The sequence below is a fragment of the Vitis riparia genome, chromosome 10 (assembly GCF_004353265.1).
Source record: "Vitis riparia cultivar Riparia Gloire de Montpellier isolate 1030 chromosome 10, EGFV_Vit.rip_1.0, whole genome shotgun sequence".
Classification (NCBI taxonomy): domain Eukaryota; kingdom Viridiplantae; phylum Streptophyta; class Magnoliopsida; order Vitales; family Vitaceae; genus Vitis; species Vitis riparia.
Window position 1 is genome coordinate 20041557 of NC_048440.1, and position 19514 is coordinate 20061070.

The window sequence follows — 19514 nt, forward strand, 5'->3', positions numbered from 1 at the left end:
GCATCTCTTGCTATTATTTTATATATTTTTGCAATGTGATTTTCACCTTGACTTGTGCAGATTTATTTGTATTATTATATTTATAGTATTTATGATTAATTAATTAATTGTCCAAATTCTTTTTTACTTGTTTAATAGAATTTTTTTTAAGGTTTATAGAGGGTGTTATCCGATATTACCTTCCGAATAAATAACTTGATCCTATATTTGAAATTGGTTTTGGCAAATATATATTTAAAACATAAGTTGTTTTTATTTCTTATTTTATTTTTCTTTTTAAAAATAAACAAAAATAAATGACAATTTATTTTTTATTTTAAAAATAAGCATCGACTTTAACTTATAAAAAAAATCAATTTTTTACATAAAAACTAGTCTGGAATAAAAATCATACAAAAATATAGGTCTACACATATTAAGTATGTTTTTTTTAAAGTAACTTAATATTATAATTTAAAATTAAAAATAATTTTAATAAGTCCCCTTAATGACTTAATATGATTTAATATTTTAACTTAAAACCAACTTAAGTTTTATTCAATATTATCTAGAAGTTTAAATTTTTAAGTAATGGATCAATTATGTACACTTTCTAAAAGCTAAAAAGGAAAGTCCTTTGGAATGAGAGTTGTATAAATCTCAAATATGATTTATTTAAAGTAACACAGAGCACTGGAACCATATAATTGGAGAAGGGTAATTGAAACTAGGCCGCCAATTGCAGAGTTGGGCTTCGTCCGCATGTCGCATGGTGTTCTCTCTTTTGGCATCCACGTAATACCCTTTTGCATTCTTCCCTTTTCTCTCTCTCCCTCAGTATTTTCTTTCACTTTCTTCTACTTCTTTTCTCCTTTTCCAGTATTTGGCTTTCGCTTTCTTCTTTCCGGAGATTGAATCTTCTTAGCAAAGCTTAAAAACTGTGAGAAGAGAATGCAGGAAAGTGAAAAGTGATTGATCTTGACACTGTTCATTTTTTAGAATACAATCTTGCAAGAGAATCTGAGAAACTAAGATCTTTTCCTCGGCACATTATTCTTTGGTATAGATTTGGGGTTAGTTTCCTAACTTTCTTCTTGCAGATTCTTGATTTTTTATTTTGTTTCACCTTTGAGTGTTATTTGTTTTATTCACTGTTTTGTGCTGTTTAATCTCTTACTTCTCCATGCTTGTTTGGAATATATTCAATGAAATCTGCATTACACTCAAAATCTTTAAAATCCTTGATGTTTATTTTGTTGGGATTGAGCCATATGGGCCCAACATGGCTGACGCTTAGCACATCCGAAGGAAGGCCTGAGGCCTAGAACCGTAGCCCCTCAATCCACCAATTGTTTATTTGTTCCTTTATAAAGGGGGCCTCCTCAGGAGGATTCGATATTAGGATTAAACCTTATGTCCAACCATCTCCTAGTATACTAGGACTAAACGTTATGTTCAACCATCTCCTGGTACCATCTGAGTTATGGTACCAAGAGATGGTTGAACATAACGTTTAGTCCTAGTATCGAATTCTCCTGGGGATGCCCCCTTTATAAAGGGACAAATAAACAATTGGTGAATTGAAAGCGTCAACCATGTAACTCAGATGGTACCAGGATATGGTTGGTTGGATATAAGGTTTAGTCCTAATATCGTCCTCTGGCCTTCCCTTCGGATGTGCTAAGCGCCAGCCATGTTGGGCTCATATGGCTCAATCTCAACATATTTGGTTATGGAGGGAAATAAAATACAAAGAATACAAGGGAAGGAAAAAAGAAACCGAAAGAAAATAAAGATACATTTAAAGTCATTAAATTATTTTTATATGCTTGTTCTATCATATTTCGCTTATTTTACCTAGGGCTACAATTTGGGTGGGTTGGTCAAATTAATGACCAACTTGAGTTCAATCCAAATTAAGAAGTAGTCAATTTGATCCCAACCCAATCCGATGTCTAACCTAAGATATTCAACTCATGGCCAATCTAACCTCATTTCTCTAAGTTCGGGTTGAGTTTGTATTGATCGGGTTATATTCATATTAGTTGGGTTGCATATTCAAAATCCATTTATAATATTTTTTTTTAAATCTATATATTTGTATGAAAATTCAAATAGTAAATGAGACAAAATTTCAAAATAATAACAAAAAATTAAAAATAAATTTATACACAAATGAAAAAGTATATAATGTATTATAATTTGATATTTTTTTCTTGAAATTCTAAAAGGAAAATGAATATTTTAATATAGGATAACGTATTTACAAATATTGTAAAAACATTAAATCAAATTTAGGTTACGTATTGTCCAAACTTTAGACTGAGCCTAGCCCAAATTGTGTTTGAGTTTATAAAGTTTAACCAAATCCGAGCATTTAAAATAATTACTTAAAGACTATCAAATGTCAAGTTGGATTCAAACCAACCTACCTAAGTTAACACTCCTAATTTTACCTCTTCTATTTAAAAACTAAATGATTTGAAAATACATAAATTCCTAATTAAGTTTAATTATATTTAGTTTTTCTATTATTTTTCTTAATAAAACTGAATATGAAAAAAAAAAATTATTCTTACACTTTTTTTTTTTCTTTCCTTACTATTTTCCTTAAACCACAAAATATAAAACTATCTTTGTTCTAAAATTAGTATTCATTCGAATAGTAATAAGCATTAATTTCCATCAACTCACTACACTTTTGCACGTTGAGTAGTATATTCTATTTTCCTGCTCATCAAACATCTAATTTCATGTTGTTCCAACCTAGATTGTCACAGTTCCTTCAACTTCGAGCACAATAAAAAATATACCCTGCAAGTGTTCATAGAGGAAATTAGGAAATATGGCCCATAGATGTCGAGGAAGGAAGGAGCTGAAGGCCCCTGATAAAGACGAGAATTGTGTTTCAGCTAGAGAACCATTTTTACCCCAAGAAATCGTCATTGAGATCCTGAACTGGATGCCAGTAAAGTATTTGTTAAGGATGAAATGTGTGTGCAAACAATGGAATGATTTAATTCAAGACCGCTATTTCATCCAAAAGCATATTAGTCTCACTAATAGTCGCTATGTATACTATTTCAATAGACAGAAAGTTGAAGGTAACATGGATGAGGAAGATGATGACAAGGACAAGTCTAAAAAGGAGACATTCCATCTGGTCTGTGGTTGTGATGGAATGCTACTAAAGAGAAGCAATGCCTCCCAGAAGTGTTTAATTCATAATCCTACCACCCGCAAAATACTATATCTGCCTGACTCTGATCATGATCTTAGCCTTAGCATATCATTCTCTTTTGTACCATCCATTGGTGAGTATAAATTGGTCTCTATATATGAAGATACTGCCACTGGTAACGAAGGTTGTGAAGTTATTACTGTCGGTGTCGACGAGTCTTGGAGGCCTCTACAACTCCCTAACTCACATGGTCCTAACCAGAGTAGAAGGAAACTCTCTGTTGCCTCTGCAGGTGCAGCTGTTCACTGCTTTAGAGTAACCGAGGTTGTGGGGGAGGTATTTGAAGAAGTGGTCTCTCTTGATTTGGAGACAGAGTGCTTCACAAGTACTATTTTGGAGCCGGGCTTATATTCGGATTGGAAGAAGGTTTGGGCTTTGAATTGGAATGGGCGTCCGGCACTTGCAGAGACAGGAAGAGAAGAGCTCAAGGTGCTGGTGATAGAAGATTACAAAAAGAAGTACAAACTGGCTGAAAACAAGTTTGGTGTCTCATTGGGAGGGGCAAAAAAAGTTATGCAGGGAGAAGATTTTGTTCCTCTTGTTGCTGAGCGTGGCATTTTGTGGGTCTGGCTGAGAGACAAGAAGATGTTTGGTTATGATATCAAACATGGAAGAGTTCGTCGAGAGTTATCTGTGCCCGAGGGTTACCGTATTACAGACACAATGTATATTGGCAGAGAAAGCTTAGCAACATTGAGGGGAATGCAGAAGCAGCCAAGTTCTTGGCTGGTTTGATGGATCATCCTACATCTTCTCTGTCAGAAAATTTTCTTATCTTCAATATACATTCGTATGCTGGTGGTTTGCTTAGGACCCTTACTGGGTACAGACAAGATTTTCATTTTTCATTGAAACTGTTTGTTGGTCTCTTTTTGGCTGAATACAAATTGGTTACTAAGATCATAATAAAGCATTTTGAAGGAGAATTGCTTGATATTTGGAGCCCGTAAAATTTAATGATTTAAGTTGATTTTAAGTAAAATTATTCATTTAAAACTTAATTAAAAACTGGAATCTTTTCATTCATTCATAGATAAGTGAATTTCTTTTCCCCAAGTCTTCAAAATTCTAGTAAAATTTCTTAGTGGTATTTATCTATCAATCTTCCCAGAAATGAAATCCAAAGAAACATTATCACGAGGGGTATTTTTTTTTCAAATTAGATTTCCTTAAAATAACATCCAAGCACATGTCCCATGCAGTGAAAACTAAAGCTTACACCAAGATTAGTGGATTCTTCTTAACCAATCTTGGAAAGGACATCGTTCAGGGTGGACACAGTCGCTGCATAGTACTTCTCTGCTTCAGGGGAGCTTTTAATCTTTGCCGCATGGTCCAACTGTTGCCAACAAAACCCAAGTTAGTAGACAATCAAGATCATCAACACATTTTCAGTAGAAAAAATTGTCCACTTTTGAGGGGTGTTAGGGCATTTATGTGATTGAACTTGGTAAGAAGTGGGTTCTTTTACTCACATCACTGATGGTCGAGAAGAGCTTTCCAGTGAGTTCTTTCAGGGATTTCTTCTCGTCTTTGGGCTTTGCAGAAATGACGGTGTTGAGGTCGTACCGGAGATATTCTGCCTTGAGACGGAGATCCATCTGGACATATGGCCAAGCCTTCTTGTCTATCAATGTCTTCACCCCAACAATGTCCTTAGCTGACTCCTTCGCCCTTACTGCTGCTGCAGCTGGGGGCAGTGGCTGAATGAAGAACCGGTCCTTCAATGGCAGATCAAGGTCCCTTGCCTCATCAGAGTTTAGAGTACCAGCTGCAAGAACCCAAATTTTTTCCACCATGATCAAATCAAAGTCCATAGACATAGAGGTTTGATTTGTAAGATATATAGTGAATTATGTATTCCGATGCATATGCTTGTGAAAGTGAACCGGAGACTTACGCAATCCACCAGAGGGTGGGGGAGGGGGGCCAACCTTGATGGACTTGGCCTCAGCAAGCACAGCCTGAACAAAAGAGCCCGAGGCCAGGCCAGCAGCAACGAGGCCCAGCACTGCACGACGGCTAGTCTCAGGCTCAACTGGAGCCTGCTGAGCTCTAACACTGAACCCAGGGCGTGCCACACCCACCCTGCTGCTGCTGCCGCTGCTCAATCGGGTTGAGCCACTGATCTGGAGACTGCCCTCCAGGACGGCCTGAGAGGACCCGCGTAGCCCAGCCATTGAAGCCATAGCTTGTGCCATTTCTAGAGCCTTGAACTCACCCCAAGCTTGTGGTATTGATCAGGTTGTAATGGTAGATGATGAGAGGTTATGTGAAATATATTTTTGAGTAAGGAGTGGATGATATTTCTCTTTTAAGTTTATTTCTGTGATGTAGATTGATTAGGAGCTCCACCTTATCTGCCATTTCCTCCTTGGATAACTTGGATATGCCACTATCCACTGGCTGTTTGACACGTTTCCATGCCAAACCTCTTCTATTCGACAAGCTGGATTGGGTTCCCTGTCTGGCCTGATGGTGCCTTGACACGTGGACTCTAGCAGATATTGATTCCAACGACTCCTCTCCCGTGTGTTATTGTGCAAGGTAAATTGGGGATTCCTACACATTGAAATTAGAAGATGAGTTCATCTGGGTTCACCCGGGTCGATACTCAAACTCAATCCAAAAATAAATCATATTTGTCCAAAGTTCAGTCCAATTTGATTTATAACCCCAATTGCTTAATCCGAATTCAATCAAACTTTTTTTTTCATACTCGGGTTAGGTTCGAATTAGAGAAGATGTATGAGTTAGGCTCACATCCGTCGGATTGGGTGGTTTACATGGGTTAACAAGATCAAAACTTGAGTCGATTTGGCTTGCACCAAGGAAAAGAACAAAAGAAAAATATATAATTTCAATGTAAATATGTTAATACAAAAATATAAAAGATAAAACAATTCACACGCAATATTGTATGTACATCCAAAAATGAAAGAAAATATTATTATGCATTATAGAAAATATAATAAAAATAAAAATACAATTATTTAATTTAAAAATATCCTATTTTTTTTTTCATTGTATCTACACGTTGAATCAACGAGTCATCTCTTTGTTCCTTAGAGTGTCTCACTTTCTCCACAATCTCTATCTACCATATATAATCTTTCATAAGTTCATCTCTATCTAATTAACATTTACCAATCATATGTATATAAATATTTTTAATAACTTAATTTCCTTATATCATAAGGAAATTTAATATTATTATGACATGTGAATATAAAAAATATTTTTGTATAATATTTTTTTTTTATAAAAAAAGGAATATATATTAATTCAAAATTTGAGACACTTTCTAATAGATTGCTTCATGGAAAAAAAAAGTATAATATATTAACAAGTTGAAGGAAGTTTGCGACATTAAAAGTTTGCATTTCATTGGGTGGAGAAATATATAATATCTATTAATTTCATCAAAATCATGACATCCATCGATTTATTGTTGATATAAGATAAATTATTTAAATTCGTAAATTTAATTAAAATTTAAATGTCACTAGTTAATTAATATAGTATAAAATTATTAATATAATAAATGTTAACTAATCCAACCCCCCTCAATTTAGGTTACATTTTTGTTAGCTAAAGGTTTTCTTTTCAATTAATTTTGATGATTACAAACCAAAGGAAATTGATCTAATGTTGTTTTTTAGCTCTTTGAACTAAAATGTTTTTTACCATGTCAATAGCTAAGGAAGATCAAATGGAGCCATGGAAGTTTTCAAAAAGATAAAGACCATTTTAAATTGAATTTTTGTAAGATTGTAGAGGCACTAGGTTAGAATTGCATTTCATCGGTTTTAAAGCATCATAGCTCATCTAAGTTATTTCAAATTATTTTATATTTTTGGAATTTGGATGAAAAATCGTTTTAAAGAAAATAGTTTCGGATTAGAATTTAATTATCAAAGAAAATAGTCATTGAATTTATGGTATCAATGACTTGAAACCAATTGATATTCAATGAGGATAAGTTAAGCCTTTTTATGGTATTTGACTACCATCATTTGAGTAATTCATTCCCAAACTCAAGAATGACATCATTGCATCCACGATATAGAAGTTCATCAAGTTGAATTTTCAACCAAAACTTTTAAGCTATGTATGGTTCTCAAAAATTTTGAGGGAAAATGCAAAGGAAAGAAAATAGAGAAAAAAAGTAAAATAAAAGAAAAACTGAAGGAAAATAAAAAATAGAGTTAAATATGATAAATTATTTTTATTTGTTACTTCAAACTCATTTTATTTATTTTAACTTATCAATATAAAGATTAAATAATTTTAAAATGCATAAGTTTCCAATTAATTTTAGTTATATTTAATTTTCTTTGGAATATTTTATAAGACAACCAAACATGAGAAAATCATTTTTCTTAACATTTTTTTTTCTTGAGAAACTTGTATTTTGATGGGGCAATTTAAGAAATATATGGTTTTCGGAACCCAACTTTATGAGATTTGAAAACCAACTTTTAATGTGGAAAGTTACATATTTTTCATGCACTCTGAGTCGGCTACATATTTTGTGCCGAGATTGCCCTCGGGTTTAGAGATTTTCAAAAATTATCCTTTTTGTTCTTTTTTTTTTTCCCTCCTCGTACCCACTATCCGCCTCTCCTTCCATCCTTAGTGAAACTAGCCAACACTTTGTTGGCATCATCACTGGCTGTCACTCACACCTCTCTCTGGTCGGCAATCTCCCCTTCTCTCCATTTCCTTTATCTCTTTCTTTCTCTTGGTGATGTCAAAAGGGAAGGGCACTTGTTGATCACGCGCTGATCACGCACATTGCTATTGTTGTTGTTGTCACCGCCGTTGTAGGAGCAACTCTCGCAGTCATTGATGGCGGCGACGGCGGAAGCACCAGTGTAGGGAGAGACGTCGAGGAGGGGCGGGAGGGAGGCCGACGAGGGCGAGCTCACCTCTAGGAGAGGTTAACAGTGGAACTCAGTCGCGCCTTCTTCCCTCCGGCCCTAGTTCTCCACCATCGCCACCGCCACCACTACCAATGACCCATTGCTCTTGCTACCTCTCATCAGCGGCAAAACCAGGCGGCACTTTGTCAGCTTCATCATTGGCCGTCGCTTACAACTCTCTCCGGCTGGCAACCTCCCCCTTTCTCCCTTTCCCTTCCCTTTTCTCTCTCTTGGTGATGTCGAAAGGGAAGGAAAGAGAGAGAAAGAGGGAAGGGAAAGAGAGAGAGGGGGGGGGGGGAGAGATTGCCGACCGGAGAGAGGTGTGAGTGGTAGTCGGTGATGACGCCGACAAAGTGTCTGCCGGTTTCATTGGGAAGGGAGGGAGAGGTGGATGGTGGGTACGTGAGGAAAAGAAATGATAATTTTGGAAAATCACTAGACCCGGGGGCAATATTAGCACAAAATATGCAGTCGGCTCAAAGTGCATGAAAAATATATAACTTTCCACATTAAAAACTGGTTTTCAGATTTCATAAAGTTGGGTTTCAAAAACCATATATTTCCCAAATGACCCCATCAAAACACAAGTTTCCCTTTTTTCTTTCCTTTGTACTTTTCAGGAACCAAACACAACCTTAGGCTATGTTTGGTTCCCAAAAAATTAAGGGGAAAATGCATGGGAAATAAAATACAAAGGAAAAATAGAATGAAAGAAAAAGTGAAGGAAAATAAAAAATAGATTAAAAGTAGATAAATTATTATTTTTGTTACTTCAAACTCATTTTATTTATTTAAACTCATCAATATAAAGATTAAATACTTTAAAAATACATAAAATTTTAATTAATTTTAATTATGTTTGATTTTTTTTTATATTTTTCATAGGACAACCAAACATGAAAAAAATCATTCTCCTTTACATTTTTTTTCTTTCCTTAATATTTTTCGGGAACAAAACATAATTAGAAAACATAAAATATAAAACTCCATCTTTTTTTTTTAATCATCCTATATGATTGGCTTCCTTCATTTTCTCCAACAAGATTTTGACCCTATCGAAAAGCTCTAGGACATTTAGTCAAAAGTTGCATAGTTACCGTTGTTACATTTGTAATTTAAGGATGATTAAATTATGAAGTTCCCACATTTGACTTATTAAAGTATTTTATTAATTGGGTTTGAATTAAATACACCATCATTTTTTATTTAAATTTTCTTCAAATGCATTTTTACCCTTTTTATTTATTATTTTCATTTGTCTCTTTTTTATTCAAAATAAGAGAGATATTCCCTTGCTTAAACATCTAGCAAGATGTATGAAATTTATCAAAGTTCCGTAAAATCTAAATTTTGATAACACTTATTCGATTCATAAAGAAAAAAAGGTTATAATAATCCGTTAAATATGACAAGTAATATTAATTTATCAAGCATATTGTCGAAATTCAAGTTGGTAGACTTATTTAAAGAAAATATCAATTTACCAATAATAATCGTAATAACTCCATGTTTTCAAAATTAGAAAAAAGATGAAAAGCAAGAAGAAAGATATTTCTTAAAAAGGTTACTTTGAAAAAAATTAACATATATTATTATCACATTTTAATAGATGTGTATTAAAAAAATGCACATTCAAGTAAAATATTTATGAGAAAATCATATTGTATCTTGAGAATGTTTTTTAAAATAATTTTCAAAACAAATGTTCGGTGTTTTTTTTATAGTAAAAGCTTGTTTAAAAACTTTGTTAAATATTTTAATCTATTTTTAAAAAAATTAAATTATTTTTTAAAATAAATCCAAAAAATAAATAAAAGCAATTAAAATATTTTCTCCTATAATACTCCATTTTCAGAATAATTAAAAAAAACATTTAGGGAATATTAATGACCAAATTAAGGTTCTTGTCCTCGAAAATAATTTTTTTTTGTACATTTTTTGGTATTATTCCTACTTGTATACAGCTGAGCCGGACCGTAGAAGCTACAAATATATCATGAACCGGTCTTTACAACCGGTTCGGTTCAGACCCCAAAAAATGAAAATCGAGTACCGCGGCTACCGCCAGATCGAACATTCAAAACAATTCAAATTCCTCCTTCTCCCTCCTGTCTCTCCATCTCGCTCTTCTGCAAGCCCTAACCCTAACCGCTGATTCCAACTCCAAATTCCATTGTTTTTTGAGAAAATCAAAGCCAGATCTGGATCATTATCCTTCCATCTGTTGAATCAATCCGATAGAAGTCTGGTACATTCAGATGCAATCCACGGCCGCGCACCAAGAACTCTTGGAAAATCTCACTCTCTGATTTTTTTTCTCTTCACTTTCTCGGCTTCGGTGAATGGCTTCCCGTAATCAGAACAGGCCTCCTCGTAGTCCTGCTACGGTAAGCTTCATTTTGTTAGGTTGTTTTCCTAGGTTTGTTTGGTCACTGAGGGAACTGAGGACAGGGGAAAGAAATGGAAGTTATGAATCTTGTTTTTGTTGTTGTTTTTGGGTTGTAGAATATGTAAAACTCTCAATTGAAGTAAAAAGTTGTGTGAATTTACTCTCATAAAAGGAAGAACTCAAGTCTGTTAACTAATTACATTTGGCTCGGTTGGAGGAGCTTTAGTTTCTGACAATGGGAAATCTAAGCTTTAACAACTTAAGTTTTCTTTTTCTACATTTTGTAAGCAACCAAACAGCGCAGAATTAGCGTTTCTTTGTTTGTAATACATTTGCTTCTTTCTGCCTTATTTTCCTTACCCCTTAATTTGAATTTTTTTCCTTTTAGAAAAAGGACAATATGGATGAAGTTCCCCTAGATAAGCGTAGGAAGATTGGAACAGGTAGAATGTTGGGCACAAGAGGGGTGGGTCGTGGACGCCAAGCCTTTGCCGCCATCAATAATCAGCAAGATTTGGGGGCTCCAAGTGGAATGACTAGTACTGAAGGTCCGGAGTGTGGAACCATCGAGTTTACTAAAGAGGAAGTCGAGGCACTACTAAATGAAAAGATTAAGGCAAAGAAGTTTGACACGAAGGTTGTCTTGATCTTTCAAGATTGTAATTTAATTCTTCATTTTGCTTGTTTCCATGGTTTGCCTGTTAATTTTGAGTACCTATTTTTGCAGGGGAAAATGGAACAAATGGATGGTCATATTAAGAAGCTAAAGCTTTGTATCAAATGGTTTCAACAACACGAAGAAGGCCAACTTGTCGAGCAGGGAAAACTACAGAACGCATTGGAATGTGCTGAGAAAAAATGCGCTGATACTGGTAACAGTGACACCTTCGTTTTATTTATATAGTCTTGAAAAAAAATCATTTGCTTCTTTTCTAAGAAGGTCCTTTCTTGGTCTTATTTTTTTGGATAAGAAGATACAAAAAAATCATTTGAAAACCTAACAATTTCTCTTTATACAGCAAAACCAATTAGTTGATTTGTTGGGAATTGTGTTTCCTTCCATTTCTACAATGCCATTTCCAGGACGTAAATTAGATATATTGTGCTCATCCCACTCCTGTTATAGAAATAAACATGGTAGTCTAACATTCTCAATGATGCATACTCTCATTCATCATTAAGAATGTTTTTTTTTTCTTGATTTTGTTTCCACCAAATCAAGCAGAACCCCAGGGGAGCTGTAATGTAGATTTATTTGTATGCTCTCAGAGTTGGAGATGAAAAACAAGGAAGAGGAGTTGAATGTAATTATCGAGGAACTGAGGAAAAGCATTGCTTCTTTACAAGACAAACTTGTGAAGGAAGAATCAGAAAAATTGGTTAGTTTTTCAATCCTTTTTGATTGTTTACTATGACATTTTATATTTTTCCTTTTCTTTTTCCTTCATGTAAATGTTTATGATTGAACAATCAGGATGCAATGGACTCTTATACAAGAGAAAAAGAAGCCAGGGCTGCAGTTGAGAAAGTGAAAGCTTCTTTATCAGAGGAGCTTGCTAAAACTCAGCAGGAGAAATTAAATGCTAATCAAAAGGTAATGTAACAACAGTCATCTAGATGATTTGTGTTTTTATCTCCGAATTCATATAATTAATGTCTCCCTTTGTATATTTTGAATTTTGCAGGTAACCTCACTAAATGATATGTACAAGCGATTGCAAGAGTACAACACAAGTTTACAGCAGTACAATAGCAAGCTTCAAACAGATCTTGCAACGGCAAATGAGTCACAAAAAAGAGTGGAAAAGGAGAAACTGGCTATAGTGGAGAACCTTAGCACCTTGCGAGGTCACTATAACTCGCTGCAAGAGCAATTAACATCATCTAGAGTAAGTGCATTGTTCATTTTATGCTGAATTTGGGCTGTTTTTCACTTGGGCTTCGTCTTATTATTATTGATCTTTTCATTGTTGTTATCACTATATTACTATATCTCAACAAACAATGTTGATTTGAATGTATTATACTTGTTCCCATTCCTCCACTTGTTTTTAGTCGCTGTAATGTATATTGGCAGAATGCTTGAAAAGCTTGTTTGTGTGAGCTACTCATTGGAATAATGTGAACCTATTTTTTTTCGAATTCTAACAAATGGCATGCCTAACCTAGCTTGAATAGCATTGCTTATTAACCTGGTGGTTGATCTCTTAACCCTACTACCATCTTGGTTCTTTTCTTGCAAGGTCTCAAGCTTGTACATTTATCTTTCCTGTAGTAGTTAGCTTGTTGACCTTTTCTTACATAGAATGCCAGAAGTTGAAACGGCAGCAAACATAAATACTTGTGGTGGATTTTAATGCTTTAATTTAGTTATATTCGAATCATAGTAAGAAAAATAAATGAAGAAAATAAAGGAAAAGTTACAAATTGGTAAATGCAGTTGAAAATAAATTCAAACAATAAGGACAGGTGCTCCCGGAGATTTGGAGATTTACACTATGCAGTTTGGATGAATAATGTAGTGATCATTTGTCCGAACTTATCTATTCCATCTCCCATTACAGTCCCATTTCCTCATAACTAAAAACTACAAATCTCTGTCAAATGGGATCATTTTTAAAAATAAATTTAACTATACACTAAAAGAAGATACTTAGGAGGGAGAAAGAAAGTCAAGGACCAAAATTGTTTTCCTCTAGAAGGAAACTGTTTATTATTAGTTTGCATATATCATTTCAACGGCTTTGTTTAAATTTGTAGGGTTTTTTGTTTGTTTGTTTGTTTTGTTTTGGCCTAAATTGTTTTCCTTTATAAGGAAACTCTTTATTATTATTTTGCATACGCTATTACGTTGGTTGTGTTTAAGTTTGTGGGTTTTTTGTTTGTTTCTTTTGTTTTTTAGGCTTCTCAGGACGAGGCTGTAAAGCAAAGGGAATTGCTAGGAAATGAAGTCCAGTGTCTTAGAGGAGAACTGCAACAAGTAAGAGATGACCGTGATCGACAAGTGATGCAGGTGCATGCCTTGGCTACAGAAGTGGAGAAGTACAAAGAGAGTACTGGGAAATCATTCGTAGAGTTGGATAATTTGACAGTAAAATCAAATGCATTGGAGGTCTGTTGGTCCTATTGTCATGCATTGTAGGTTTCACACTGGCATGCCTTCTGAAGATCTTGGACTTTGTTTTTCAGGAAACATGTTCTTCTCAACGGGAGCAGTTACGCATCTTACAGCATCAACTAGCAGCAGCAAATGAGAAATTGAAGGTAATGCTCTTAAGGTTTTTGGAATTGTTTCAAATGTTTGTTGTGTTTGTATTTTTGATGTAGTCCATCACATGTAGCATATAGTGATGGTCTTTGTGATATTGCTGATCCATGAGCATGTGATTTGCTTTCTTTAGATGGTTGATTTGTCTGCTTCAGAAACAAGGACAGAATTTGAGCTGCAAAAGGGTGTTGTAAGCGAATTACAAGATCGTTTGGCAGATGCAGAGCTTCGAATTATTGAGGGAGAGAATTTACGAAAGAAGCTTCACAACACTATTTTGGTGAGGTTCTTGCACTTTACTGCTTGGCATAAAGATTGACTGTTACTAAACATTTGTTTCTCTGCAGGAACTAAAAGGGAACATTCGTGTATTCTGCAGAGTGCGACCTTTGTTACCCGAAGATGGTGCTGGTTCTGAAACCTCAGTAGTTTCTTTTCCTACATCTACAGAAGCCCTTGGCCGGGGCATTGACTTAACACAGAATGGTAAAGAATCTATAGTTACAGTCTGTTCAAAGCTAAATAGATAGTCGCTTTACATATTTCAATTGTCATGCAGTGGTCCCAAATAAGACTTTTTGTGGACAATGTTTTAGCATCTCTGAAATTTAACGTGTGAAATCTTTTATTCTATTTCCTTTATCAGCTGAAAAAAAAATTCAGAAAATCATTTTTGTTTTTGTGCCAGCATATTTGTTACTGAGTAGAAATAGAAAATTTCTTACAATATTTTAATTGTCAACAGGGCAGATATATCCTTTCACATTTGACAAAGTTTTTGCTCATGGGGCCTCCCAGCAGGATGTATTTGTAGAAATATCACAGTTAGTACAGAGTGCCCTTGATGGCTATAAGGTGATTCATCTGTGCTTTTGTCCTTTGAAACTGTAACAAAATTATGAGCATAAAACTGTACTGATTTGGGTGGGTAAGGTAGCCTGGAATTAAGATTTAACTTGAATTTGAAGGTTCGAGCTGATTATTTTTTCAGCTACAGTTCAGACCCAAATTTTAAAACGCAACTTGATTGCAATAGAAAGGCTGTTTGGAGTCGTTTGTTCTTGGATTATGCTTATCTGAAATTGTTATCTGATTTGGCAGTTTTGACCTTCTGCTACTATTTGAATTCATGTAGCCTTAGACGCCTTTCTCTTATTGTTTACTAGAATAGATTTCTGCAAATGCAAGGTTGAAATGTATTTTATTCTATTACTTTATGAAAATGGATGGAAATGGAATCACTATTTGCTTCTTTAAAAATTTGACTTATTTGTTTACATTGTTGCATTGTCTATAAACCTTCTGATGGATTTGTTTTTCTTGTGAAACCATACAAAATATTTTTCTTTCCATAGAGAACTTTATTTTATTGGATGTGCATTGAGAAGAATTTAGCTTATTGGTTGCAATTGTCTGATTACCTCTTAATGTTGTAAAATGCAATGAAATATTTTGTATAATTCTCATTTGATTCTTGTTTTGTTCTCTTTGTAGGTTTGCATATTTGCATATGGTCAGACAGGTTCTGGTAAAACCTATACAATGATGGGAAGGCCAGAAGCTTCTGATGAGAAAGGCCTGATACCTCGGTCATTAGAACAGATATTTCAAACCAGTCAGTCTCTTTTGGCCCAGGGCTGGAGATATAAAATGCAGGTAAATAGTTTTTGTCGGTTTTCATCCACTTTCTTGAGATTTTCTGTTCTGAGTTCTTACCATTTCTTATGAAATTTGTAGGCCTCGATGCTGGAAATTTATAATGAAACCATCCGTGATTTGTTATCAACGAGTAGAACAGGTGGTCTAGATGTGACACGTACAGAAAATGGTGTTGGTGGAAAGCAGTATGCAATTAAACATGATGTGAATGGAAACACCCATGTCTCTGATCTCACCATTGTTGACGTCAGCAGTATGAAAGAGATTTCATCTCTTCTACAGCAGGCTGCTCATTGCAGGTATTTTGAAGTTGTCCATTAATATTTGTTGTCAATTTAAGAATGTTGATACACAAAATGGGTTCTAGGTTATGTTTCTTATATTGCTATTGATTTTGTGTTAAGTTCTGCAATGCTTTTCCTGAGATTTTTTTTGTTAATATATATATATATATATATATATATATATATATATATATATATATATATATAAATGTTAGATATGATAAATCTTAGATAAAACATAAAATGTTAAATATATGACACTTTTAATCTCGTTAAGAAATTTCATTTATTTGGATCTGTAAATTCTAAGATAAAAGGGTATTGCCACTTTTTTCTCTTAGGTCTGTTGGCAGAACACAAATGAATGAGCAGTCATCCAGAAGTCACTTGGTATTTACCTTGCGAATATCTGGGGTAAATGAGGTACATTCCCATTCCCTTGCAATACTACATTTTTGTACTCTTCTGCTACATACATGCGTGCACAAACAAACTCTCATCCACATCTGTTGACCACTTTGTTGATCTGCTAGAGTACCGAACAACAAGTACAAGGTGTCTTAAACCTCATTGATCTTGCGGGAAGTGAGCGACTCTCCAAGAGTATGTCAACCGGAGACCGGTTGAAGGAAACTCAGGTATCTCTTTTAGAGATCCTTTTTACTATCCACCCTTTTTGATTTGTTTTTAATATTCATTCTAAATAATTATTCTGACCTTCCCTTAAAAAATCAGGCTATTAATAAAAGCTTATCTTCACTAAGCGATGTCATACTGGCCCTAGCAAGGAAAGATGATCATGTTCCATATAGGAACTCAAAGCTAACCTATCTTCTCCAGGTAAATGTCTTCAAACTTCCTGACCTTGTGGCTGCATGTTCTTTGGAACAATGGTTTGTCGATCTAGTAAAAGCTGAGCTGGACCTATCTGTTGGAAAAAGAATTAGGTTGATTGGCCTTTCTGGTTGAATTAGCATAATCATACTCATTAAAATTATGAACAAGTTTGACTGTTGGCAGTTCAAATAATCCTGAAAAATTGATTCCCCAATATCTATCTTCCATGATTAAATAAAGGTTTAGATATAATCTTTTTGGCAGATTAGTTTTGGATTGAAGGGTTGACAATTTGATGCAAACTCCCAAAGCTATACTGTTTGCCTGCTTTAGTGATTTTAAATTATGTTAGAACAATGCATAGAAAGAGATGCTTGTTTTATTTTGATGCTTTGTGGAAAATAAACATGCCAATCATGTACTTCCAGACTCTTGTTATGATTGTTTCCTCCATATATCCCTCATATGATTGTGAAATGTTGGATATGGGACATTCCATGCTAGTCATCACCAGTTTTTATTCATGTTCTTATATTGATGAGATGTATTTGATTCGGAACTTGGACTGGTCTCCATAAGTTAAGTAAGTTTCTGTTCTATTAAATGGCATAGAAGTTTGTCATATCTTAGCTGGTTTTGCATCATTAAGAATTTCTGAAATCTTTGTTATTTGAATAATCAGCCTTGCTTAGGTGGGGATTCCAAGACCCTGATGTTTGTCAACATCTCTCCCGACCCATCTTCAGTTGGTGAGTCCCTATGCTCTCTTAGGTTTGCTGCCAAGGTCAATGCCTGTGAAATTGGGATTCCTCGGCGCCAGACCACCATGCGGATTTCAGATTCTCGCTTGAGCTATGGCTAAATATTTTTTTTTGTGTAACCGTTATTTGCAATGAAGGTTCATGTTTGGTTGTAACGTGTATAATCAAGAAATGGATCTGGCTTGTATCAGTGATTATAGAGTGAGCTTACTAATTTGTATTTTAGAGTGGTGCCGCGGTGAGGCCATTTCCCCTTTTCTTTGGTGACTGATAGAAACGCAGAAATCAACTTATTGGCGTATTAACATGATAATCGAATCTTACATGAAAAACAAAAGCTATCTGCCATTTGATAAATGTAGGCAATGAAAAAGTATGGATGCCTTAATTGCATCCTCCTTATCCTTATCCTTATGCACAAGGTTTGGTTTCAACAAATCAAACCCTCTATTTATCCGGGTAAAAGTTGTAACGGAAATTGAAACAAAACAATATATTAATTTTCAATTGAATTTTTTAATATTCCATTTTATTTATATTTCTATTTCTATTTATCCAACTCATGTTGTGGATGGTCATCCGTTAACTTGCTGAAATAGTTAGCTAATAAGAAATTGCCTTAATTATGATCCGTGTCCAACTTGTGTTGGGGATTGTCATCCGTTACTTGCTGAAATAGTTTGCTAATAAGAAATAGCCTCAATTATGATCCGTGGCTGGGTCCACTAGTTGTCATGACGCAAGATAGATATTCTAGATTCCACCCTGGTTTAATATCTTTAACTATCAAACGAAGAGGAAGAGGAAGAGGAAGAGGAAGAGGAAAAAGATGGAAAATCAGGAGCCGGAGGAAAACAAGTCTAGAGTTGTTAAGGTGGAGTCTGAGGAGTCATGGGATTTCTATATCAGCCAAGCCACCACCCAAGGCTGCCCTGTCAGTATTCTTTCCCCATCATCATCATCAACTTCACAATTTTCATTTTCTCAATTCCATATTGTATCTTCTCTGCTGTTTTGATTTTTATCAACTGATTTCAGCGGAACCGTCTCACTTCTCACCCATAAATGACTTTTGTTTGATGGAATCATCCCATGTAACCCTGACATGCCAGATAGATCAATCGATCCCAACTTCATATTCATTCAATCTTGATGATGATTCGAAAGTGTTTTTAAATTGGGTTGTGGGGTTGTCGAATTGCAGGTTGTTGTGCACTTCACTGCTGCATGGTGCATCCCCTCTGTGGCCATGAACCAGTTTTTTGAAGAACTGGCTTCAAATTACCCAGATGCTCTGTTCCTCACTGTTGATGTGGATGAAGTTAAGGTGAGCCCCCCTCTGTTTTATGGAAATATAATTGGAAACCTTTGTTGTGGGCTTGATCTTCTTAGAAAGTTCCTTGCTTGTACGGCAACCAAAGGGGGGAAGAGGGTGTGGAGATGGGTTTATGCTTATGCCCTTGTGAATTAACAACAAATTTGATGCCAGTTTGTTTATGGTGATGTGAACATAATTTTTTTTTGTTCTCTTTGGTTTGGTTTAGGCGGTTGCGGTCAAAATGGAAGTGAAGGCTATGCCCACATTTCTGCTGATGAAGGAAGGAGCTCAGGTGGACAGGCTGGTGGGTGCCAATCCAGATGAGATAAGGAAAAGGATAGATGCTTTGGTGCAGTCCTTTCGCGTGTATGTAGCCTAGTGGGTTTATGCATACGCATATATAGATATATAATAGTGTAAATATGCGGTTGTGCTATTCCAGACGAGGATATGGATGACTATGAGTGAATGATTGAAATTCTAAATTCCTAATCATCACTTTCTTATCTTCTCCTTTGTACATCAGGGTTTCTGAATTCACCTTAATCGTGTGTAAAGAGTGGCATTTCTCATCCCTCTGGTCACCACTGACTCCATTTGAATGGCCTTGCTCTAGCCTCTACCCCAGGGCCAGAAAATGAAATCAGACCTCTTGTGTTTGTTGGGTTATGTGCCCTTATTCAGGACCATTACTTTGGGCAGGTGGATATTAGGTACAGCTGGTGTGCCCAATGTTGCTTCCAAACAGAAAAACTCAAGAAATCCATTCCTTGATGAGCGTTAATTGAACTATAACCATGATTCTAATTGAATGGGAAAAAGAAAATTTAAAAAAAAAGAAAAAGTAAAGTGT

At 35.1% G+C, this 19514-nt stretch overlaps 4 protein-coding genes across 5 annotated transcripts; 3 read left to right on the forward strand and 1 right to left on the reverse strand.

The window, feature by feature from the left end:
* Positions 1 to 687: 687 nt before the first annotated feature.
* Positions 688 to 4140, forward strand: LOC117922947 (putative F-box protein At3g52320). 2 transcript variants are annotated; one of them, XM_034841184.1, is made up of 3 exons: positions 688 to 774; positions 860 to 1052; positions 2750 to 4140. In XM_034841184.1, exon 3 carries the CDS (start codon positions 2825 to 2827, stop codon positions 3953 to 3955), a length of 1131 nt encoding a protein of 376 aa, XP_034697075.1. In that variant the 5' UTR covers positions 688 to 774; positions 860 to 1052; positions 2750 to 2824; the 3' UTR covers positions 3956 to 4140. The 2 variants fall into 2 exon arrangements, with proteins under 2 accessions (XP_034697075.1, XP_034697076.1); XM_034841185.1 differs by having other exon boundaries at positions 979 to 1052.
* A 151-nt stretch (positions 4141 to 4291) lies between these two features.
* Positions 4292 to 5508, reverse strand: LOC117922948 (oxygen-evolving enhancer protein 3, chloroplastic-like). The gene is made up of 3 exons (XM_034841186.1): positions 5121 to 5508; positions 4696 to 4991; positions 4292 to 4559 (listed from the first exon to the last, which is right to left on the reverse strand). Exons 1-3 carry the CDS (start codon positions 5419 to 5421, stop codon positions 4461 to 4463), a joined length of 696 nt encoding a protein of 231 aa, XP_034697077.1. The 5' UTR covers positions 5422 to 5508; the 3' UTR covers positions 4292 to 4460.
* A 4717-nt stretch (positions 5509 to 10225) lies between these two features.
* On the forward strand, positions 10226 to 17653 carry LOC117922870 (kinesin-like protein KIN-14C). Its single transcript, XM_034841060.1, has 17 exons — positions 10226 to 10532; positions 10923 to 11171; positions 11262 to 11406; positions 11804 to 11913; positions 12009 to 12128; positions 12220 to 12423; positions 13437 to 13646; positions 13724 to 13798; positions 13936 to 14082; positions 14150 to 14288; positions 14548 to 14657; positions 15297 to 15458; positions 15540 to 15760; positions 16087 to 16168; positions 16279 to 16383; positions 16481 to 16585; positions 17265 to 17653. Exons 1-17 carry the CDS (start codon positions 10488 to 10490, stop codon positions 17442 to 17444), a joined length of 2409 nt encoding a protein of 802 aa, XP_034696951.1. The 5' UTR covers positions 10226 to 10487; the 3' UTR covers positions 17445 to 17653.
* Positions 17654 to 18134: 481 nt separating this feature from the next.
* LOC117923654 (thioredoxin-like protein CXXS1) lies at positions 18135 to 19234 on the forward strand. The gene is made up of 3 exons (XM_034842058.1): positions 18135 to 18277; positions 18548 to 18670; positions 18888 to 19234. The coding sequence occupies exons 1-3, from the start codon at positions 18173 to 18175 to the stop codon at positions 19038 to 19040; spliced, it is 381 nt and encodes a 126-aa protein (XP_034697949.1). The 5' UTR covers positions 18135 to 18172; the 3' UTR covers positions 19041 to 19234.
* Positions 19235 to 19514: the final 280 nt, after the last annotated feature.

Excerpts from the sequence above, each read along its gene's own strand:
- LOC117922947 (XM_034841184.1), top strand. The coding sequence starts at position 2,825 with ATGGCCCATAGATGTCGAGGAAGGAAGGAGCTGAAGGCCCCTGATAAA.
- LOC117922870 (XM_034841060.1), top strand. The coding sequence starts at position 10,488 with ATGGCTTCCCGTAATCAGAACAGGCCTCCTCGTAGTCCTGCTACG. Across the intron at positions 12,424-13,436 it reads AGCAATTAACATCATCTAGA|GCTTCTCAGGACGAGGCTGT; the intron begins GTAAGTGCATTG and ends TTTGTTTTTTAG. Across the intron at positions 16,169-16,278 it reads GAATATCTGGGGTAAATGAG|AGTACCGAACAACAAGTACA; the intron begins GTACATTCCCAT and ends TTGATCTGCTAG.
- LOC117922948 (XM_034841186.1), bottom strand. The coding sequence starts at position 5,421 with ATGGCACAAGCTATGGCTTCAATGGCTGGGCTACGCGGGTCCTCTCAG. Across the intron at positions 4,992-5,120 it reads CCCACCCTCTGGTGGATTGC|CTGGTACTCTAAACTCTGAT; the intron begins GTAAGTCTCCGG and ends GGGTTCTTGCAG. Across the intron at positions 4,560-4,695 it reads TCTTCTCGACCATCAGTGAT|TTGGACCATGCGGCAAAGAT; the intron begins GTGAGTAAAAGA and ends TGTTGGCAACAG.
- LOC117923654 (XM_034842058.1), top strand. The coding sequence starts at position 18,173 with ATGGAAAATCAGGAGCCGGAGGAAAACAAGTCTAGAGTTGTTAAGGTG. Across the intron at positions 18,278-18,547 it reads CCACCACCCAAGGCTGCCCT|GTTGTTGTGCACTTCACTGC; the intron begins GTCAGTATTCTT and ends GTCGAATTGCAG. Across the intron at positions 18,671-18,887 it reads TTGATGTGGATGAAGTTAAG|GCGGTTGCGGTCAAAATGGA; the intron begins GTGAGCCCCCCT and ends GGTTTGGTTTAG.